General features: G+C 42.6%; 1 protein-coding gene across 2 annotated transcripts in view; it reads left to right on the top strand.

Moving 5' to 3' along the window:
• The first annotated feature begins 1,330 nt into the window (after positions 1 to 1,330).
• aldh8a1 (aldehyde dehydrogenase 8 family, member A1) overlaps positions 1,331 to 23,117 on the top strand; it is a 44,183-nt gene continuing 22,396 nt past the window's right edge. For both annotated transcript variants that reach the window (XM_060857013.1, XM_060857006.1), the window contains exon 1: positions 1,331 to 1,528. In XM_060857013.1, the coding sequence (XP_060712996.1) occupies positions 1,382 to 1,528 (147 nt within the window). In that variant the 5' untranslated portion in view covers positions 1,331 to 1,381. The remainder of the gene's footprint in view (positions 1,529 to 23,117) is intronic.

Raw genomic sequence — 23,117 nt, 5'->3', positions numbered from 1 at the left:
CCTTTCTCTGCATGGAGGTGTTGATTGATATCTCTGATTGACATCCTGGGCAACTCGATTGGCTGCTACAGACTTTGTTCAGCAGGTCCTTGGGAAAGGGGGTGGTAGTTACTGTCTCCGTCTGCTTGTGATCACTTGTGAATTGTGAAACAGTAGGCCACAAACCTAATTAATTCTAACTCACTAAGTGTGTATGTTCTCTCATGGTGAACGCTCAGAAAGAGTAAGGTCCTTTGAGGAGTCCTTATCATGCATGCCATATTAATGACGATGGGCTAATAATTATTATTTAAAACAATAAAACACACTCCAAATTATTAAGCAGGCATTCCAGTAAGCAACTGATTTCTGTGTGTGCAGCTTGCAGACTCACAGTTAGACTAACTGACAGCACTGCGTACACATAGCACATAGGTAAAAGGCCAATGCACTTAATTGCAAGGTACACATACACCAAGTTATGTCCACAGACTCTTGCACCTGAGTACAGCCAGTCAGTTCTGACTGAAGGTCACAGTCACAGCAGGAACTGTGAATGACTGCAAGCTGACTGACAGCTAACTTGATCAGATGATTCATGGTTATTTTTGTGCCACTTGATTAAAATGCAGAACATGGCAGGACTAAAGGCAGCAGAATAGGACACGCAGGTCGTGAAGGAGTTACCATTTCAGTTCAAGTTACAGTATGGTGTCTCTATTGTCCTGCGCTCAAAGTATGCAGGACTGGTAGAAATGGGACAGAATGCAGTTCCCAGATTTCAGCTCTGACAGTGGGGCTAGGAATGGGTTAGACTTCAATCGGCTTCCCAAGAAAATAAACTACACTGATCTTACTCTGAAAAAACAGTCATTGATTTCCATCTCTTGAAGGTCCCCTTTACATCCTTTCAAATGCACTTGCTCTGTCTCAGTGAGTGACCATGAACTCAGGAAATTCCTAACATTTGCCCATTTGAAACTGGTTGCTGCCATCAATCTCAGCCGCTACCGAGGGACAGAGAGAGACGAGATTATAAACAAATATCCTGCAAATGCAAATACTTCTCAATTGGAACTACATCCCTTTAACAGGAGATTTTTGATGATAAAGCTCCCCTGGGGCATTGAACTCAAACCTTGCCCTCTCCTCGCCCCCTGCAGGATCCAATGAAAACGAGGGAAGGACCAAGTCCCGAGTGAAGGGGCCGAGCTGCCCCGGGCCGCCCAGAGCCCGCCCCTTCTCTCTGTCTATTGGTACATCCGGACCCTGATTGACAGCTAGGACGGGCTACCTGGGTCGCTGATTGGCTACGGCAGACGTCACACAGCAGCACCTCGGTCGAGGGGGCGGGGCTTGCTGCTGTTGCTGTGTCTCAGCTGTTTCTGAAGCTGGAAGAAACATGCCGAAAATGGCTCATCAGAGAACACATTTAGTGCTGGAGAATTACATCGGTGGGAAATTCGTGCCGTGCTCCAGGCATCTCGATTCCTACGACCCTTCCTCTGGAGATGTGTATTGCAGAGTGCCAGACAGTGGGAAGGAGGAGGTGAGGCTGGTCCAGTGTCTACAATGTCTATCAGCTCCAGGATCGTTGCATTAAAATTATTCAGTAATTATTGAACAGTACTGACAAATAGAATAAACCGGGTTGGTTGTTTACAAAATGATTGCAGCTTGCTCCTCTGCAGGCTGCATTGTAGATCAGGAATGAAAGTGATTATTGGTTTTTTTGTAATATTAAAGGGAATGTGCTTATTCTTCCAGTCGAGAGGTGGTGAGCCTTGTTTATACGCAAATTATTTCATCTTATAACATGAGATGTTGAATATGAACTAAACACCATGCTTTCCTTAGTATTCAGGAGATCCGGTGGAGAATGGAGTCATTTTAACATATCACTCGAATTATTATAATTATGTATCCAAATAGTGCGTGCAAAACAGTAACTGAAGAGGTCTGGCCAAAGATTAACTTATACTCACACAATATAACATGCTTGATAAGCTTTTTAGCACAAATTACAAATTAAATATTAACTAACAAAACATAAGATATCAGCCTGATTCTAATTAGATCTTGTTCAGCCCAAACACTTGTTGACATTATGGTTGACAGTTGTTAATCTCAATGCTATTAGATATGGGGAAGAAAAAAAATAAGTTGATGGAGGGGATCCTTTATCTCACATTCACACATGCTTTCTGAAGTGTTGATCACCAATGACATTGACGATAACTGTCTCACTGTCTACCAGTTTTATGATAACCAAAGATGCTGTAGGTGGACCCCATTGAGATGAATCCATAACCCAGGGCCATAAATCCACAACACAGATTTGACGGTTTTCAACATTCCTTGCTGGACAAGACTCGCCTGGCATCAGACAAAGACAGTGCAGCATTGGTGACAACAATGGAGAAAGGTTAACTCGTATTTCAACAATAAAGCTGTGGTAGGGATAAAATAAAGTTACATTCACTGCAATGTAGAAACCAAGGATTGGATCCAAACAGTTAAAGCATAAATTCCTGTTGGTGGTGAGATGTGGCATTGGGGAATTATGAATTCTTTTGTTATTGGTTTAAAATATTTGGTCAGAAAATGTTGCAACACTTGACACATTGCAGTCACTGAGTTATTGTGCAGCGTAGAAACATAGAAAATAGGAGCAGAAATAAGGTTTTCAGCTCTTCTAGTTGGTTATGGGGCCACCATTGCGTTACAAACTGCAAGTATCACACAGCTGCTTGTTAAAACTATGCTTTTATTGACCAATGTTGCTATAATAAAGAAACTACCACAAGTGATCATGTGATAGTTGAAAAGTCAGGCAGCATCCGAGGAGCAGGAGAGTTGACATTTCAGGCATAAGAAATGTGGAGTGGGAAGGGGGATGAGAGATAAATAGGTGGTTGGAGGTGGGGCTGGGGGGAAGGCAGGTGCGAAGGTGATAAGTGACTTGTATGTCCTTGGAGAAGTGGGAGGGGGTATTGAAGTGGTCGGCCACAGGGTGATGGTGTTGTTTGATACCTGTGTCCCAGAGATGTTCCCTGAAATGCTGCACGACTGGGGATGTAGAGGAGCCCACATGCAAGTCCTGGGCCTCCTCCCCCACCAAATCAAAGCCACCCACCATCTGGAGGAAGAATGCCTCATCTTCCATCTTGAGACCATTCACCATGCGGCATGAACATTGACTTCACTAGTTTCCAAACCTCCCCTCCCCCCACATCATCCCAGATCCAACCCTCCCACTCGGCACCACCCTCTTGACCTGTCCATCTTCCTTCCCACCTATCCGCCCCACCGACCTGTCACAATTACCCCCCTACCTGCATCCACCTATTGCCTTCCCACTTGCCTTCCCCCCCAGCCCCGTCCCCACCTCCCTATTTATCTCTCATCCCCCTTTCCCCTCCACGTTCTGAAATGTCGCTTTTCCTGCTCCTCGGATGTTGTCTGACCTGCTGTGCTTTCCCAGCACCACCCTTTTCTACTCTGACTCTCCATCATCTGCCGTCCTCACTTTCTCCTAGTTATCATGTCCTAGATTATTGTTTGGGTTATAATTTCAGTGGATTATTGTTTTAACAAATAATATTATGATTTGTGAAATGGTACATAACATGAAATATATGCTGATTTGATATTTAAGAGATAGCAGGACATATGGGATAAACCATTCCAGAAACTCACACCATTTTTGCTCCCAATGTGGAATTTATATTTAGTTTTTTTGTACAAAGCGAAGGGAGAAAGCCACAAGAGTGAGAAGGTCTATGAATGATTGACACAAAACTTTGATCCCAAACGACATCAAAACTATTCTGGTGAGTGAGGGAGGTAAATGCAACTATTTGAATGGCAGGCACAGGATGAACCTGCATTATTTAGAGTCATAGAGTCATAGAAATATACAGCATGGAAACAGACCCCTCTGTCCAGCCCATCCATGCCAACCAGATATCCCAACCCAATCTAGTCCCACCTGTCAGCACCCGGCCCATATCCCTCCAAACCCTTCCTATTCATATTCCCATCGAAATGCCTCTTAACTGTTGCAATTGTACCAGCCTCCACCACATCCTCTGGCAGCTCATTCCATACACGTACCACTCTCTGCGTGAAAAAGTTGCCCCTTAGGTCTCTTTTATATTATTCCCCTCTCACCCTAAACCTATGCCCTCTAGTTCTGGACTCACCAACCCCAGGGAAAAGACTTTGTCTATTTATCCTATCCATGCCCTTCATAATTTTGTAAACCTCTAAAAGGTCACCCCTCAGCCTCCGATGCTCCAGAGAAAACACCCCCAGCCTATTCAGCCTCTCCCTATAGCTCAAATCCTCCAACCCTGGCAACATCCTTGTAAATCTTTTCTGAAACCTTTCAAGTTTCACAACATCTTTCCAATAGGAAGGAGACCAAAATTGCACGCAATATTCCAACAGTGGCCTAGCCAATGTCCTGTACAGCCGCAACATGACCTCCCAACTCCTGTACTCAATACTCTGACCAATAAAGGAAAGCATACCAAACGCCTTCTTCACTATCCTATCTACCTGCACTCCAAGGTCTTTGTTCAGCAACACTCCCTAAGACCTTACTGTTAAGTGTATAAGTCCTGCTAAGATTTGCTTTCCCAAAATGCAGCACCTCGCATTTATCTGAATTAAACTCCATCTGCCTATTCTCAGCCCATTAGCCCATTGGTCCAGATCCTGTTGTGATCTGAGGTTACCCTCTTCGCTCTCCAGTACACCTCCAATTTTGATGTCAACTGCAAACTTACTAACTGTACCTCTTATGCTCGCATCCAAATCATTTATGTAAATGACAAAAAGTAGAGGACCCAGCACTGACCCTTGTGGCATTCCACTGGTCACAGGCCTCCAGTCTGAAAGACAACTCTCCACCACCATCCTCTGTCTTCTACCTTTGAGCCAGTTCTGTATTCCATGAGATCTAACCTTTGTAATCAGTCTCCCATGGGGAACCTTGTCGAACGCCTTACTGAAGTCCACATAGATCACATCTATTGCTTTGCCCTCATCAATCTTCTTTGTTACTTCTTCAAAAAAACTCAATCAAGTTTGCGAGACATGATTTCCCACGCACAAAGCCATGTTGACTATCCCAAATCAGTCCTTGCCTTTCCAACTACATGTACATCCTGTCCCTCAGGATTCCCTCCAACAACTTGCCCACCACCGAGGTCAGGCTCACCGGTCTATAGTTCCCTGGCTTATCTTTACCACCCTTCTTAAACAGTGGCACCACGTTTGCCAACCTCCAGTCTTCTGACACCTCATCTGTGACCATCGATGATACAAATATCTCAGCAAGAGGCCTAGCAATCACTTCTGTAGCTTCCCACAGAGTTCTCAGGTACACCTGATCAGGTCCTGGGGATTTATCCACCTTCAACCGTTTCAAGACATAAGCACTTCCACTTCTGTTAACTGGACATTTTGCGGAGGGATCCAAGATGGCGGCGACTCAGCAAGTCTGAGTCTACAGAGCCCTTCCCAAAACCTGGGAAAAGTGGGTTTCCTGCCCCCACCACACTTGCCAAACCACCCAAAAAATTTCTTTAATCTTAATTAGCTGCTGAATATTATATTTAAACAGTCTAATACTGAGTGGATAATGAGTAAATCAAAGGGACCCCGCAGCTCTCAGAAGTCAAAGACCCCTCCCCCACCCTCCTCTCCTCCGGCTGCAGCTGATGAAAAAACAGGCCTTGTAGAGATGATTGCCAGATTGGAATCGACACTCGTCAATTTCATCGCAGAATCCCGACAGAGATGGAATGCATTCGAAGAAAAGCTGCAGAAACAGAATCAAACCATGGAGGAGCTGCAGGGCCGAGTGGAGGGGGCGGAACTAAAGGCCACGACCTCCGAGGCTGCAGCTCAAACAGCTGCAGAACAGGTGCAAGCTCTGGAGCAGAGAGTCAGGGCCTTTGAAATCTACATCGATGATATTGACAACAGAAATCGGAGAAAGAATATTCGGTTGCTGGGCCTTCAAGAACAAGAAGGGAAAGGACAGTTAGCAGCATTTCTGGAGCGATGGCTGCCCCAGCTTTTAAACCTGGGGGCTGAAACTGATCGGGTAAGGGTGGAGTGGGCCTACCGGGTCGCAGTATGCGGATCTGGCCCAAACCAGCGCCCACGCCCGGTCCTGCTCCGGCTGCAGAGTTATAGGGAGAAGCAGATACTCCTGGATGCCTCCAGAAAGCTTGGAAAGGATCCTAAAGCTATGATTCATGAAGGATCCAAGATTATGTTATTTCAGGACTTCTCCCCGGCTTTGGCACGAAGAAGGAGGGCGTTTGATGAGGTGAAGAAATGTCTAAGGGACTTAGATATTCAATACACCTTACGCTACCCAGCGACGTTATGCTTTACCCACGAAGGATCCGAGTATAATTTTAGATCATCGGAAGAGGCCAAGAAACTTTTAGACTCGTTTAAATAAATCGTAAGAGACAATTTATGTTGGCTTGCCTCTCCCACACTCCGTGGGGAGAAATGGATACTTTATTCTACTTTACTTTTGCCTCTGGGAGCGGGGTTGTCTTCCTTGCTATGTTATTATACTTAACTGTAATCTGTTGGAGTTGTAATTTTATAGTTATGTGTGTTTGTACGTGGCATTGATGCTAGCAGATATACTCAGGTATGGGTGGGGAGGGGTGGGGGTGCGGCGCTCACTGTTAACTCTAGTTCGGTATTATATCTAAATCCTATTAAGGAGCGCCCGGGTTGAGGGTGGGACACTGTTTGGGAGAGGATATGGTGGAACGTTGGAAAGGTAGTAAGGCCCCCTGAGAACAAGGGGGAAGATCTCCATTCAAACATGTTTAATTTTTTTTTGTTCTTATTGTTTGGAAATAACTTCTTTTTTATCATACTGTTATGAGTGTATTAGAGAACATTGTCTCTTATTTGAAGGATGTAAGCGACTCAACTATACACTCTGGATGATTGTGGATTAGTTGAATTTTGATGATTATATATTTAAGATCTATTTTTGTATTAATGTTTGTGCTTGAAAATTCTGCTTATTTTTATAAATTTGTCAAAATGTTAAATTCCCAATAAAAATATCTATATATAAAAAAACTGGACATTTTGCAAGATGTCACCATCTTTTTCCCTACAGTCTATAGCTTCCATATCCTTTTCCACAGTAAATACTGATGCAAAATACTCATTTAGTATCTCCCCCATTTTCTGTGACTCCACACAAAGGCAGCCTTGCTGATCTTTTAGGGGCCCTATTCTCTCCCTAGTTACCCTTTTGTCCTTAATATATTTGTAAAAACCCTTTGGATTCTCCTTAATTCCATTTGCCAAAGCTATCTCATGTCTCCTTTTTGCCCTCCTGATTTCCCTCTTAAGTATACTCCTACTTCCGTTATACTCTTCTAAGGATTTACTCGATCTATCCTGTCTATACCTTACATAAGCTTCCTTATTTTTCTTAACCAAACCCTCAATTTCTTTAGTCGTCCAGCATTCCCTATACCTACCAGCCTTCCCTTTCACCCTGACAGGAATATACTTTCTCTGGATTCTTGTTATCTCATTTCTGAAGGCTTCCCATTTTCCAGCCGTCCCTTTACCTGCGAACATTTGCCTCCAATTAGTTTTCGAAGGTTCTTGCCTAATACCATCAAAATTGGCCTTTCTCCAATTTAGAACTTCAACTTTTAGATCTAGTCTATCCTTTTCCATCACTATTTTAAAACGTTGGCCCCAAAGTGCTCCCCCACTGACACCTCAGTCACCTGCCCTGCCTTATTTCCCAAGAGTAGGTCAAGTATTGCACCTTCTCTAGTAGGTACATCCACATACTGAATCAAAAATTGTCTTGTACACACTTAAGAAATTCCTCTCCATCTAAACCTTTAACACTATGACAGTCCCAGTCGATGTTTGCAAAGTTAAAATCCCCTACCATAACCACCCTATTATTCTTACAGATAGCTGAGATCTCCTTACAAGTTTGTTTCTCAATTTCCCTCTGACTATTAGGGGGTCTATAATACAATCCCAATAAGGTGATCATCCCTTTCTTATTTCTCAGTTCCACCCAAATAACTTCCCTGGATGTATTTCCGGGAATATCCTCCCTCAGCACAGCTGTAATGCTATCCCTTATCAAAAATGTCACTCCCCCTCCTCTGTTGCCTCCCTTTCTATCCTTCCTGTTGCATTTGTATCCTGGAACATTCAGCTGCCAGTCCTGCCCATCTCTGAGCCATGTTTCTGTAATTGCTATGATATACCAATCCCATGTTCCGAACCATCCCTTGAGTTCATCTGCCTTCCCTGTTAGGCTCCTTGCATTGAAATAAATGCAGTTTAATTTATTAAGTATTGCTTGACCTTTCGAGAAATATCTAGTCATATGTACAGGTTGGTCTGTTTCCGTGCTGTACATCTCTATGACTCTATGACTCTATGATAAGTATTTAATGTGAAAAAGTTGCCCTTAGATCACTTTTATATCTTTCCCCTCTCACCCTAAACCTATGACCTCTAGTTCTGGACTCCCCGACCCCAGGGAAAAGACTTTGCCTATTTACCCTATCCAAGCCCCTCATAATTTTGTACTTAATAAAGATGTCATTCATTGGGTCAGGATGGTCTTCTGCATTAACACTGAATGGAACTGTAAAACTGACTGCATGGAGATTGGACTGATAACATCGTGGTGTTATAAAGAAAATTTTAAAAATTTAATTCAAGTTTGTGCTATATTGGCCAGAAAATACATGGCATATTGAGCAGGAGTATTGTTAGACAGGTTGTAATGTACTCGCTGCACCAAAGTCAAGCTGCAGAGTGTATCTGGCCTTCAACATTTCTCTTCTTGAGGATTAGTCACCACTTGTAAACACTAGCTCATAAGATGTAGACCCTGGGAAGATGCCTTCATAGAAGAGACTGCATTCCTGCACATGACTGTAACCCCCCAATCCGTTCAGCCACTACAACTTCTTTAACCAAAGAAGCTTCTCTTCCACTTATCAGAGTCCTTTATGTTTTTGGATGTTCTTGTTGCCTTGAGCTAAAGTCGTCAATATGGAAGGATCATCTGATAAGCTGTAGATTTTGTTTCGTTGGGCTTGACATAATCAAGAACTATATAACAAGAAGATTTTGCATTAGTATTGAGCTTAAGAAAACTCACGGTTAAAAAATAAGCAGATTTTAAAGCTAATTTAAGGAAAAGAACATTTACATTTACTTTGAAGGTGTTGTGTATATATATTATTTCAAACTCAGAAAGTGTATAAGACAGGAGAAGCCCATTCAGCCCATTATGTTCATGTTGGTCAGTGAAAAGCAAACAGCCTGATGTCTCCTTCCTGCACTCGGTTCATAGCCCCACGTGCCACAGCTTTTCAAGTCGACATCCCAGTAATTTTTAAATGTAGTTTCTCCTTCTACCATTTTTCAAGTCTATAGATTCCTAGTGCCTCTCAAAATAAATGTTTAATATTTAATGCAAATGCGACTGGTCCCAAACTAATAGAATATATCATTTGTGTGAAAATATAACATTCACTGGGAATACTGAATCAGAGGATCCATGAGCTTCACATTTCACAATACTTCATACACCTTTTTATGTCATTGTGTTTAATTGTAGTTGTTTTAGTTTAAAAGTAACCGTTTTTGTCTGGTGCTTCATTGTAAATCATTAATGCGTTTTTTTAAACAATCTGTAATTTTCCAGCTGTTTTGAAACATTTTGACATTTTCACAGTGATTTAAAGATCAGAAGACCTGCAGTCAATGACAGCCATTGTTTTTCATATCCAGGAATATACCTTGTCACTCTGTAGATTATTCCATGAAGAGATATAAAGCCATTAAAGAGAGTACAGGTTTCCACAGTGTGTGTGTCATTTTTGTCTGTGTGGCGAAAACTTGTAATTTATCTAAGTTAAGTCTTTCATTCTATCAGCTTTGGTGACCATTATTGCCCCTAAATACTAAATGATTGTCTTATTTTCCCAATAGTACATTTTATGCAGCCATAGTTGATGATGTGATGAAGAATACAGACAAATGTTTTTCCATTCCAAGAAAGGGAAAAAATGCCAAATACATTTCAGCCAGGATAAGAGATGGTATCTGCAATGTTGGCCAGGGATTGCAAGTCCTAACTGTCCAATTATACGATGCATTGTATAACCTTAGCAGAGTGATTTCTGTCGTGATGCACCATCATGTGGAAGCAGCCATATTACTGTTAGATCAGCATTTGGACTGAGTATGTGAGCACCAAATGAAGATAGGTCTAGAAACTTGAACTTTGTATCAATTGTGGCAAAATAAAGATCAATGACAATTCACTATAATTTTAAAGTTAAAGCACAAAAAGCTACCAGAGGTCCGTTGATCAATAATGAAATGTTCAATATCAGAAAACAGCTGACTGCCCCATTACTATCTTTTCAAGTTAGAAAGTTACAGTCAGTCAGAGATTGCGCATACAGGATTGTTTACAGGAATGAAAATTTGTATTTTGTTGACTGGGAGTGGTTTTAGTCCTATGTCTGACACGCACTCTGAAAACAAATATTCGTGTCAAAGATTATCTGCATAACTTCAGTGCAATTAACAACATCGGTGAAATGCATTTATGTAGCACCTTTAATGTAGAACATATTTCAAAATGTTCAAAATACAGGCATTTTTGTACAAAGATGGATATTGAACCATGGAAAGATATTAGGAGGAGCAACCAAATGATTGATGAGAAAGTTGTGTTTTAAAGAGGTCTTCAGAAAGAGGTGTTTATAGTTTAGAATGGCATTGGGCCTAACTGATAGAAGGTGTGACCATGAATGATGGAGTAGAAGGATTAAGAGTGTACCAAAGACCAGCGTTTTTGGAACAGTGTATGGAGGAATGCAGAGAGGTGAGGTTGCGTGTAAGTTAGGAGGAGGTTACAAATAATGTGCTGGAATGAGGAATATTTAATTTTTTTAAATATGATGTGACTTTGAAAATTGAATCTTTGGACTTGGAGCCAATACAAGCCTGCAAGGATAAGTATATTGGGAGACCATGATGGTGTAGTTTTATGTGTAAATTGGATGAGCTGAAGTTTACAGAGTGTGGGAGAGTCAATGAATAGAAGTTTGGTTAACACGCTCTTGAGTCCAAGAGTTTTGTAACCTCCACACCCAACAATCCCAGTCTTTACAGGGTTGCTTATAGAGATGGCCTTGAGAGTGGAGAATATATGATATTGGAGGCTCAGCTCAAGGTAGATGAGGAATTGATAGCTGTAGATATAAATAGATATAATGGTCAGGACATGGACTGCATTGTGGGGGACAATAATTTTGGTTTCCTCGGTATTTAATTCAAGAAAATTGGGGCTTTTCTGAGACTAGGTCAGACAAGCAAACTGACTGCATCGATTCAGAGGTGTGATTGAACAGATGGTGGAGAGATAGATTTGGATGTCATCAGTGTGCATACAGAAACTTATTCTACTTCAAACGATTTTTTAAAAAATCCAGAATGTGGATAAGAAATAACAATAGATTCTTGGAGGGTGCAACTTTGAAAATATGTCTTTATTATTCTGCATTATTGATTGTAGACTGAAATTCAAAATAGCTTTGAAAACCAAGGATTGTGAAAGTAATTGCTCTACTTTTAAAACCAATTGGTGAAACTCACTGTAAGTTGTTTTCATATTACTGCTTTGTTCTAGCAATGGGGGAGGCTGTTTGACTAGGGGCCTGCCCCAGGAGTATGGACAAAGTAAGATTCAGCTAGCAACAGGTTGCTTATTGGTTTGTGGAATTCTGACTAGTTGTGAATATCAAAGCCCATCTGTCCCACAACAATTATCTGATTGGCTGCTGAGTAGCGAACAGCTTGTGGATGTGCATGATACTGGCAGAAGCCTTAGGACTGCTGCAAAGGGCAGATAGTGAGTCTTTCAGTCCAGCAAAATAACTGAAGTCTGAAGGTAGCCAGTTTATTTTCCCTCACCAGTTGCTGTAAACTGTGGCCGTTAACTACAGTAATCCCCTCGTACTCGCAGGATAAATGTTCCAAGACCTACCGCAGAATTCAAGCAAATCCATTAATTTAAATGGGAAGTTTACCTTCCTGGCAGCCACCTGGTCCCTGGTTCTGGAACATTCCCTGTAATATGTTCAGGCTGCAATGGATAACTGAAATCGCGAAGTCAGGACCCATGGATAGGGGGGTCGTCCTGTGGTAACTAAAAGGCTTTGCAGGCTCACCAACTGCCTCTGCCTCATACAGAGCAATGTAAGTAATTAGGAGAAGAGAGACTGAAGAGCATCTCAGCAAACCCTATGAACTGGGGCCATTGAATTGTTCGCCAGCACTTTTCCACTTACACCTCTAATACCTTTTTTGGTCTGACTGTATGTGTGTAGAGGGGATTAATATAGGGATTAGAGTTTTATCTAGTGAGTTATATATTGACAGATCATAGTTGTTTAGTTGTATTTATTTCTAGTAAATAGTAGTCCTTCATGAAGTGCAGAAACCTGGTCTGTGTTTTCTGACAATCTGGGTAAATGAGAGACTTGGTGTTCTTTGATAACATTTTAACTTTTGTGATGACTCTGGGAATAGTTAGGCTTGATTTCAAGTGTACTATTCCCCGTGAGGCATGACAACTTTTCATGGTGCAAAGTGAGAAAAGTAGTTCTGGCTAAAAGTGGGTTGGTAAAAGTGGGAGGACGTGAGGTTAAATGTGTTAAATGGGCCTGCAAAGAGAATAAGGAGAGAAAATGCTTCACAGTCGCAAACACATTGGAAAGATACGTATGTCAATCTGCAGGCAGTTTAAGTGCATATTTGGGAAGCAGTAACATGTTCAAGAACTTTGGAGTGCAAAGGGAGGTGGGATGTGCAGTACTGGTTTGCAAGGACAGGGAGTCAAGGTTGAATTTTTTTTGATGAAGGTGTTGATGACAGTGATTTTAAAGTGAGGAGAGGCAGTCAGTCGAATGTCAGCTAGCACAGGAAATGGTTCAGTGGGAATAAGCTCAAGGGAACGCAGAGGTAGGTCTCCTGAGCAAGACAAGCTCAAAGAAATCCCGAACATAGTGATAAAAAATCTGTTAACTGTTTACAATTTTTGGAGTTGTGAGGGAAAGGGAATGAGGAGGAATCTAAAGATGCAGTTATCTGTGTTTCCAGAAGATCCTAGAGGATGAGGTGGTTGTAATCTGAGGATTCAGATGATGAACAAACTCTTTTTGTTCGTCAGTATTATCAGACCCTTCCTCCTCCAATTAACTTGCACAGCCATTCTGGAGTATTTACCCACTTTCAAGGTTTTGAACTGTATCGTGATAAAATATTTTTATCATTTTGTCCTTCCCTTACCCTGACTACGTTGTTAAAATGCAAAATGAAACTGAAGTTTAAATAATAAGGTTATGAATTCTGAGTGAGTGGAAGCCTCAAATGTATAATTTAAACATAACCCACTGTTCAATATATTTGATTGTAAAACAAAATAAGAAAATTCATGATATGATCAATAATCTGCCAGAATACAGTCTCTGAAACTATCGTGACATCAAAGTAAATCACTCAGTCAGATGCTGTAAACAATCTCAAAATCTTTTTGCGGCTTTATCAATAGCCTTTTGCACTTTGAACTGATTGTGTGTACTTAGCCATGTACCCTGAGGTAATGATTCATTTCAAAGTTGTGTCATGATAGAAAGAGCTTCTGTTTTTTGATTTCAGTAAATATGATTGTTCTGGAGAAATGAGATGTTATTTTTAAGTAAAAGCAGTTATTTAAATGTGATGAAATGAGAGCTAAGGATTTGAAAAGAGATTTGCATTATGGCAGCAGACTGGTCAATGTTTGCCACCTGTGTCCCGTTGACATTGACACATTTGGGATCTGCACATGTGCGGAATACTTATGGAATCTGGAGGTTTCTGACAATTCTCTGCTTCTCCAAAGGTTGCGCCACTGCTAACCCTGTCCTTCCTCCCCTCCACCTCACCGATTGCTTTCGATATAAACCTGTTGAATTGGTGAGCATTTGTACTCTAATGCAATTCGTTTTGTTATAAAAAACTTCAAAATATTTGCACCCTAATGAAGTGTAATTATGTTTTAATGACATACCAAATTCTGCTATATACCCTCACTGACCTGATACCTAATTTTACATTTATAGAATGTTAAATTTCTTCAAACAAATATTTTACATTTTTAAAAACTACATTTTCTTTTTCTTTTCCTAGTTTGTTTATTCTTAATTTAGCTTCTGTCTCAATCCAAACACTTTGGAAAAGCAAATATTAGCAGAACTTATACACTTAATGGTAAGGTCCTAGGGAGTGTTGCTGAACAAAGAGACCTTGGAGAGCAGGTTCATAGCTCCTTGAAAGTGGAGTTGCAGGTAGATAGGATAGTGAAGGAGGCACTTAGTATGCTTTCCTTTATTGGCCAGAGTATTGACTACAGGACTTAGAAGGTCATGTCACGGCTGCACAGGACATTGGTTAGGACACTTTTGGAATATTGCCTGCAATTGTGGTCTCCTTCGTATCGGAAGAATATTGTGAAACTTGAAAGGGTTCAGTAAAGATTTACAAGGATGTTGCCAGGGTTGGAGGATTTGAGCTATCGGGAGATGTTGAATAGGCTAGGGCTGTTTTCCTTCGATTGTCAGAGGCTGAGGGGTGACCTTATAGAGGTTTATAAAATCATGAGGGGCATAGTTAGGATGAATAGACAAAGTCTTTTCTTTGGGGTGGGGGAGTCCAGAACTAGAGGGCATAGGTTTAGGGATCTGGGCTGGGTACTGGCAGGTGGAACCAGATTGGGTTGGGGTATCTGGTCGGCATGCATGGATGAGCTGGACCGAAACGGTCTGTACATCTCTATGACTCTAAACGTAATCATTTATTTCCCAGTCTGGAAATGGAACTAAAAGTGAAGCAGTGCTTGAACAGGTTTGCTGTTTGTGATCAGCTGCTAGCCTGTCTTCTAACATCAATGTTGCTGCATACCTTCGGAAGAGGAAGGATCAGTGTATCTTGTGCCATTCAGGGAGTTACAGGCTTGCAGCAAGCATATGCTGGGATCCAGGACCCCTGGACTCTGCCTGCAGAATGAGGAAGGGCTTTTGCCCGAAACGTCGATTCTCCTGCTCTTTGGAAGCTGCCTGACCTGAAATGCCTTTCCAGCACTGCGCTGTTGACTCTAATCTCCAGCATCTGCAGTCCTCACTATCACCTGCCTGCAGAAACCTGCCCACAATTTAGAGGCCAACAGGGAGGCAGTGGCTGCTGCTGGTACTACACCCACGCAAGGTCTCAAATCATGGAGGGACTCAGGCACAGATAGGTGATAGTGAGGAGTGGCTTGTGGGGGTGCGGGGAGATGTAGAGGATCATCCTTGAAGATGGGTGGGTTGCTGTCAGTGTGCTCCTCTCCCCGACACTGGGTCCCTCAATCTGGCAATGATTGGTCAATGCACACAGGTTCTTAAAACATTTTTTAAAAGCCGGTCACCCACTTCTACCCTTAACAAGAACTCGCTTTCGAGTATGTAGGAATCCTCTTTGGGACAGGTGAGTCTGCTGTAACTGTAAACTACATCGGGCCCTCAGCACAAAGTGATGCCAGAGACAACAACCCAATACTCCCACTGAAACCTATCACTGGTTTTCTACTATTCTCATCATGTTTTTCTCAAGGTCACCAGCAACCAGTATATAAAGATAGAGGTGGTCGGATAATAGAGGTTATGGTTTTCAGCATTGAAACTGACAGCTAAGCAAAGTTTACCCAGATGTTGTGTAAAAATGCAGCGAGTTTCTCTCCCTTTCCTGCTGCTGCTACTTGGTGCAACCTTATCATCAGAATGAGGAGCAAGCTGCCCATTCCAGTCCTCTGACTACTTCATTCCTTTTGGCTCCCATCCTCTGGATCATGGTGCCCGTGAAGGTGCCACTGCCCTGCCCCTTGTACACATCAGCATGTGGGAATCTGACTGGGAAGGTGCGTGGGATGGGGTGGAAGCATTGGGCAGGAGTGCGTTCACTTTGTGGAGAGGTCCTACCTCCATGTGTCCTTTCTTCATTCCTTGTCTAATGGCCTGCTCTTGCTTTCCCTTTTGCCGAGAGTGGGGGAGCAGTTTCCTGCAGTTGAGCAAAGTGTTGAATAGCCAAGGTAAGGTTTCTCTCCAGCCTGTTTAAAGTGAGAAACTGAATATGTAGGCCATTAGTCAGGAACACCAGAACCATAGATGCCTGATGCTTCCTAATGGATCACTCTTTCTATGGAGGTAGGTGTTAACACAGTGGTTCAAGTCATCATGGCGCTCATGTCCAAGGTAAACTCATACAGTCTTTCTTCCATGGGTGCATGGTGCCTATGGAAATCTGATAGAAGCTTACACATTTCCTGCTGTGACTCTGAGTGGTCCTCTTCATCATTGGGCCCTGCAGCTCAGTGCCTGCATTCGGGTGAACAGGGCTCAGAGATTTCTGTGTTCTCCAATGGGGATTCCTCACCGCTGTCCTGATTTCCTATACATTTTCTTTATTTGCTTATGATGCATAGCTTCCCTGTAACAACACAGCTGCTCTGATATATGCATCCAGGCTGTTGACAATGGTGATTCCTCGGGGTGTCTGAGGACTCGTTGTCCACCTCTGACACCAGTTCATTGTCAATGGTTGCAGTTTCTGGGAGTGATTAGATTAGATTAGATTCCCTACAGTGTGGAAACAGGCCCTTCAGCCCAACAAGTCCACACCAACTCATCAAAGAGTAACCCACCCAGACCCATTCCCCTATCCTATATTTACCCCGACTAATGCACCGAATACTATGGGCAATTAACCATGGCTAATTCACCTGACCTGCACATCTTTGGACTGTGCGAGGAACCGGAGCACCCAGAGGAAACCCACACAGACATGGGGAGAATGTGCACACGGACAGTTGCCCGAGGCTGGCATCGAACTGGGACCCTGGCACTATGAGACTGCAGTGCTAACCGCTGAGCCACCGTGCCACCCTGAAAATCATAAATTAAAACTGACAAAAATAAAAGTTCACTGTCAAAGTATGTGGTTTAACATATTTCAGTGGTTATTAAGGTTACGTCAGTGTGAGGGAGCATTCTGTGCATGTGGCTGTGTGATCCAATCCTGTCAGTGAGTAGGTGTGAAACGCTCATCTCCATTATCAATGGCTATGCATTGTTCAGACTCTGCTTGTCACCAGTGCATTGTCATCTACTTGGTTAAGGTGGTTCTGACTGGAGAGCGTCTGACTGGTTCCCTGCCTCTGTTTGTGCTTTCTGCTGCAAGGAAAGAAAGCAGAGCATTCAGAGTGTGACCAATAGATTGACACTGTTTGTGGAGAGATGGGTGGGTGTGAGAATGAGGTTAATTGTGGTCAGGTTGGGGGGATGTGAGGCAGCACCTCAACAAAGAGAAGTAGGCAGAGCTGCAGTATGTGTCAGTCATTCCAATGCTGTGCAGGAGAAGTCTATCAGATCATGTGGCTTAGCGCTCAAACACGCCATTTTATCATTCACCTTTCCTGGTAAAATCGATGGAGCTCTCGCAGCACTGTATCCACAATGGAGAGGGCACACTTTTGCTCCTCAGCTTCATGGCCATTTTCAGACAACCGGTTTCAATTTGGAGGCAAGCTATTTCCTCCTTAGTGTTGGGAATAAAATATTTCTGGGTGTCCTTATAGCTCATGACGCAAAGCCTAGGGATATCTCAGGGAGCCACAGAGACACTTTAACTCACTGAGGCAAAATTGTTACTCCCTTCTTGAAAAGGTGGTGGAAGCTGTGACTTTGAATATTCTTAAGCTGGAGGTTGATAGATCCTTGGTGAAGAAGGACTGGAAGGTTATCAGGGTTGGATGGGAAGGTAGGATTTGTGATTACGGTCAGAGCAGACACAGTATTATTAGATACCAGAGGAGGCCTGAATTGCACTTAATCTCCTGCTGCTTTTTGTATTTTGTTTGTGTCATTCACTTGTGGTCTCTCACTTGCCAGTTGTGGGAAGGCACCGTTCTGTCTGTCATCTTTAGTTGAGGAAGCTTCAACAGATAGATGCATATCATAATCACACACATCACTCCAATCGATCAGCAAAATCTAAAAGCACAATACTGATGCTGTGAGTCCTGATCCATTGCCTGCCAGCCAGCTTATTGTGAGCAAGTCTAAAAGTTAAATTTGAGGATAATATGTCACAGCAGCGACTGTCAGGAGTGAATGTTTCGTATGTGTATCACTGTGTTTGTTGCTGTTCATTCTGGCCTATGTAGCGTTCGCTGCTATTGTTTATCTGAATCTGACAGCAACTTGAGATTTCAGAGCCAGCACAGGTAAAGCTGGGATGCCTGAGGCTGCAATCTGTCATTTACAGCTCCACCATAAGCTGTGCTATAGAACATCGGCCCTCGATGTTGCGCCTATGTGTGAACTATTTTCAGCTTGTCCCCCTACAACTATCCCAAAATTATCCATGTACTTATGTAAGGATTGTTTAAATCTCCATAATGTGGCTGAGTTGACTACATTAGCAGGTAGGGCATTCCACACCCTTACCACTCTCTGCAGGTTAGCCTCTGACATCTGTCTTAAATCTATCCCCCCTCAATTTGTAGTTATGCCCTCTCGTACAAGCTGACATCATCATCCTAGGAAAAAGTCTTTCACTGTCTACCTATCTAATCCACTGATCATCTTGGATGTCTCTATCAAATCCCCCCTTAGCCTTCTTTCCAATGAGAACAGACCCAAGTCTCTTAGCCTTTCCTCATAAGACCTTCCCTCCAGACCAGGCAACATCCTGGTAAATCTCCTCTGAACCTTTTCCAATGCTTCCACATCCTTCCTGTAATGGGGCGACCAGACCTGTACACAATATTCCAAGTGTGGCCACACCAGCGTTTTGTATAGTTGCTAGCCCCTGAAATAACAGAGTAACAATTTATGATCATGTCAGGAGCTGAGTGTTAAGGAATCCTTAAAAATGTAAGTGAGCATTGTACAGTTGACATTTAAAAGAAAACCTATTGCCTCAAAATATAATAGAAAATGACGTGTGCCTTATAAATGTACCAAGTTACATTTTATTGGCCTATTGGCCTAGTTTATAGGGTTCAGCTAGCTCAGTTGGCTGGATAGCTGAATGGCAATACAGAGTGATGCCTACAGTGCAGAATCAATTCCACACTGGATGAGGTTACCATAAAGGTACCACCTTCTCAACTTCACCTCGCCAACTGGGACATAGTGCCCCTCAGGTTAAACTCACTATGAGTCATCTCTCTCTAATCAGAGAGCAAGGAGCCCCATAAGGCATCTGGGATGACAGTGACTTTATCTTACAGGGCTAAATACAATCACAAACTGCAGCATGGTCCAATCCATTCACAGTTGTACTAATCTTCCCTTTCTTGATGAAGGGCTTATGCCCGAAACGTCGAATTTCCTGTTCCTTGGATGCTGCCTAACCTGCTGTGCTTTAACCAGCAACACATTTTCAGCTGTACTAATCTTATCCCAATCACAGCATCAAAAATATGCAAATTTAAAATATTTTTTTAACAGAAACAACTTAATTTTATGCAGAAAATGGAGAGCTCAAATCAATACACGTTTTGGCATGGCTAACAGAAAATAAATGCCTTGATGAAGGACACCTTCTTTCTAAACATTCTGGGATCAAATAAGCAATTTGTCCGACCAGTTGAGGAATGAGAGGAAAGATGGCGAATCAATTGTGATCTGATTTTAAATTCCAGAATCTGTACATTCGAATTATGAGAGTACAAGAAGCAGGTAATTTTCTGTAGATTCATGGTTATGTTTTGCCTTCCTAGTCCATAGAACCAGATAATGAGATTCAAACGTAATGACCTGGATTAATACTGCACAAATACGCAACGGGCTTCATAGTGGATTCCATTAGCCGTAATGTTGTCTCATTCCTATTACAGGTACAGCACAGCACCTTCCTCTTCTACCTTAGAAATGCATATATGTACTTCCCCCACCCATGCCAGTCCAAACCAAGCCTGTTTGTTTGATGTGCCACTTGTCAATACAAAGGCATTGCCTCCCTTAGTCAAGCACAGCTCCCCTGACCTCCTTGCAGTTCTGAAAAAAATTTGCTTGAGCCTGGGTTCTGGCATTGGTATTTTTCAAAATGTACACCAAGGTCCTTGCATCTTCTCTGGTTGCAAAATTTAGTTGAATATTTATTCCTACAGCTAAGTGATGAGGAAGGAAGTGGCAGCACTCTGAGGGCTGATGATCTAGTGAATAAATGTAAGTTCACTAACCAGTTTAGATCAGCAACTAGAAATTGGCATCTCAAGAATGGTCATGATCATTATCCTATGGTATGTGAAGACAAATAGTTACAACATAGGTTGATCATTCTGGGGTGAGTAAATGTTCCTAATGAAGCTGAATGCATGACAGGAAGGTTATTCTGGGGAACTACAGAATGCAGCCCCCGACCAAAGTAAATGGTTTTCAGCACTAAGTATCTCATTTCTTAAAAGAAAATTGTTTGTATGATGTGGGTGTCACTGGGTGGACAAACACTTATTTCCCATCTTGGAAAGTGTTGGTGAAATGCCTTCTTCACCTGCTGCAGTCTATGTGCTGCAGGTACACAAACAGAACTATGAAAGAGAGAATTTCAGGAATTAGACCCAGCAACAGTGTAGGATCTGTTGTCAATACAGTTCCAAGTCAAGGTTATATGTAATTTGGAATGGTGGTGTTCACATTAATCTGCTGCCGTTGTTCTCCTCATTGGTAGGGGTTTCAGATTTATAAGATGCTGTGTAAAAAGTCTTAGGGGGAATTTTGCAGTGTAACTTGGAGGTGATATGGCTGGTTTGTGATGTCAATAGTGTGGTTCAATTCCTGCACCAGTTGAGGTTATCATGAAGGACTCTCCCTCTCAATCTCTGCCTTCACCTGAGGCATGGTAACCCTCTGGTTAAATCATCACCAGTCATTCCTCTCTCTCTAATGTGTAGTGCCAATGTTACTTGCCACATGTCAGCACAAACCTGGAAATTGTCTAGGTCTTGCTATATTTGGACATAGATTTCATTATCTGAGGAGTTGTGAATGGTGTTGAGCAGTGTACAATCATTGGTGAACATCCCCACTTCTGACCTTACAATGGAGAGAAGGTCATTGATCAAAGAGCTAAAGATGATTGAGTCTAAGACATTACCCTGAGGAACTCCTGCAGAGATGTCCTGGAGCTGAGATGATTGACACCCAATCACCACAATCATTGTGCCAGACATGACTGACAAGTGGAGAATTTGCCTCCTGATACCCATTTATTCCAGTTTTGTTAGGACTACTTGATGCCACACCTGGTTGAATGCAGCCTTGAAGTCAATGACTGTCACTCTCAGCTTACCTCTGGAATTCACCTCTTTTGTCCATGTTTGAACCGAAGCTGTAGTGAGGTCAAGAGCTGAATGGTCCTGGCAGAACCCAAACTGGATGCCAGTGAGCAGGTTATTGCTGAGCAGGTGTTGCTTGAGGGCATATGATAACACCTTTGACCATTGGCCTCGTCTGGCTTTTTGTGGACAGAACATTCCTGGGCAATTTTCCACATTGTTGGGTAAATGCCAGTGTTGTAACTGTACCGCAAGAGCTTGGCTAAGGATATGGTAAGATCTGGAGCTCAGATTTTCAGTCCTAGTGACAGACTGTTGTCAGAGCTGGAAGCCTTTGGTTTCAACCATCTCTTGATATCACGTGGATTGCATCAAGACTGATCTCTGTGGTGTTGTGGATTTCTGGAGGAGTCCAAGATGAATCATTCACTTGGCACTTCTGACTGATGATTGTTGCAAATGCTCAGCCTTATCTTTTCTACTGATATCTGGGGCTCTTCTGTTATTGAGGATGGGGATATTTGTGGATCCTTCTCCTCCAGTGAATTATTTAACAGCTGGATGTGGCAGGACTGCAGAGCTTAGTTGTGGGATCACTTAGCTCTGCCAATCACTTCCTGCTTATTTTGTTTGGCATAAAAGTGGTCCTGTTTGTGGCTGCAGCAGGTTGATACCTTATATTTAGGTATGTCTGGCGCTGCTCTTGGCATGCCCTCCTGCACTCTCCATTGAACAAGGACTCATACCCTGGCTTAATCAAATGAAAAGTAGTGCTGATGTTGGAAATCTGAAACAAACACAGGGAATGTTTGGGGGACATGTTGGGCCATGAGATTGCAGTTTGTTTGGATTATGATTTTGCTATTGCCAACTCATGGATATCCAGTTCAAAGACTCTCCCATTTGGCACAGTGATAATGCTGTACAGTATGCTCTAAGTATTTTCAATGTGAATGTGGGACTTTGTCTCCAAATGGACTGTGTGGGTGTCACTCTTACTGACACTTTGATAGATGTATCTGCGGAGGTTAGATTGGTAAGGATGAGGTCAAATGTGTTCTCCCTCTTATTGGTTCCCTCATCACTTTCTGCAGACTAAGTCTAGCAGCTATGTCTTTTAGGACCTGACCAGCTCGATCAGTAGTGCTGTTGCTGAGCCACTCTTGGTGGTGAACAGTGAAATCCTCAATCCAGAGTACATTCTGTACTAGCCAACTTCAGTGCTTCCTCCAAGTGTTGCTTAACATCAAGGAGCACAGAGTCATCAGCCAAGAGAGGGCAGTGCATGATCATCAACAGAAGGTTCTCTTGCCCATGTTTAATTTGATGCCACAAGCTTCAAGGGATCCAGAGTCAATGTTGAGGACTTCCAGGGCAGCTCACTTCTGACTGTATACCACTGTGCCACCACCTCTGCCAGGCCTGTCCAGCCGGTGGAACAGGTCATATTCAGGGATGGCGATGGTGATGACTGGGACGTTGTTTCTCAGATATGACACCACGCATATGTCAGGCTGTTGCTTGACTAGTCTGTGAGACAGCTCTCCCAGATATTAGAGAGGAGGACTTTGCAGGATTATTGGGCTGTCATTTCTGGTTGATGCTAGGTGGGTCCATCTGGTTTCATTCTGATATGAGACTTTCCAGCAGT

This window comes from Hemiscyllium ocellatum, chromosome 3 (genome assembly GCF_020745735.1).
Source record: "Hemiscyllium ocellatum isolate sHemOce1 chromosome 3, sHemOce1.pat.X.cur, whole genome shotgun sequence".
Classification (NCBI taxonomy): Eukaryota; Metazoa; Chordata; class Chondrichthyes; order Orectolobiformes; family Hemiscylliidae; genus Hemiscyllium; species Hemiscyllium ocellatum.
Note: the sequence above shows the minus strand (reverse complement) of the source record. Positions and strands in the feature narration are given on the sequence as shown.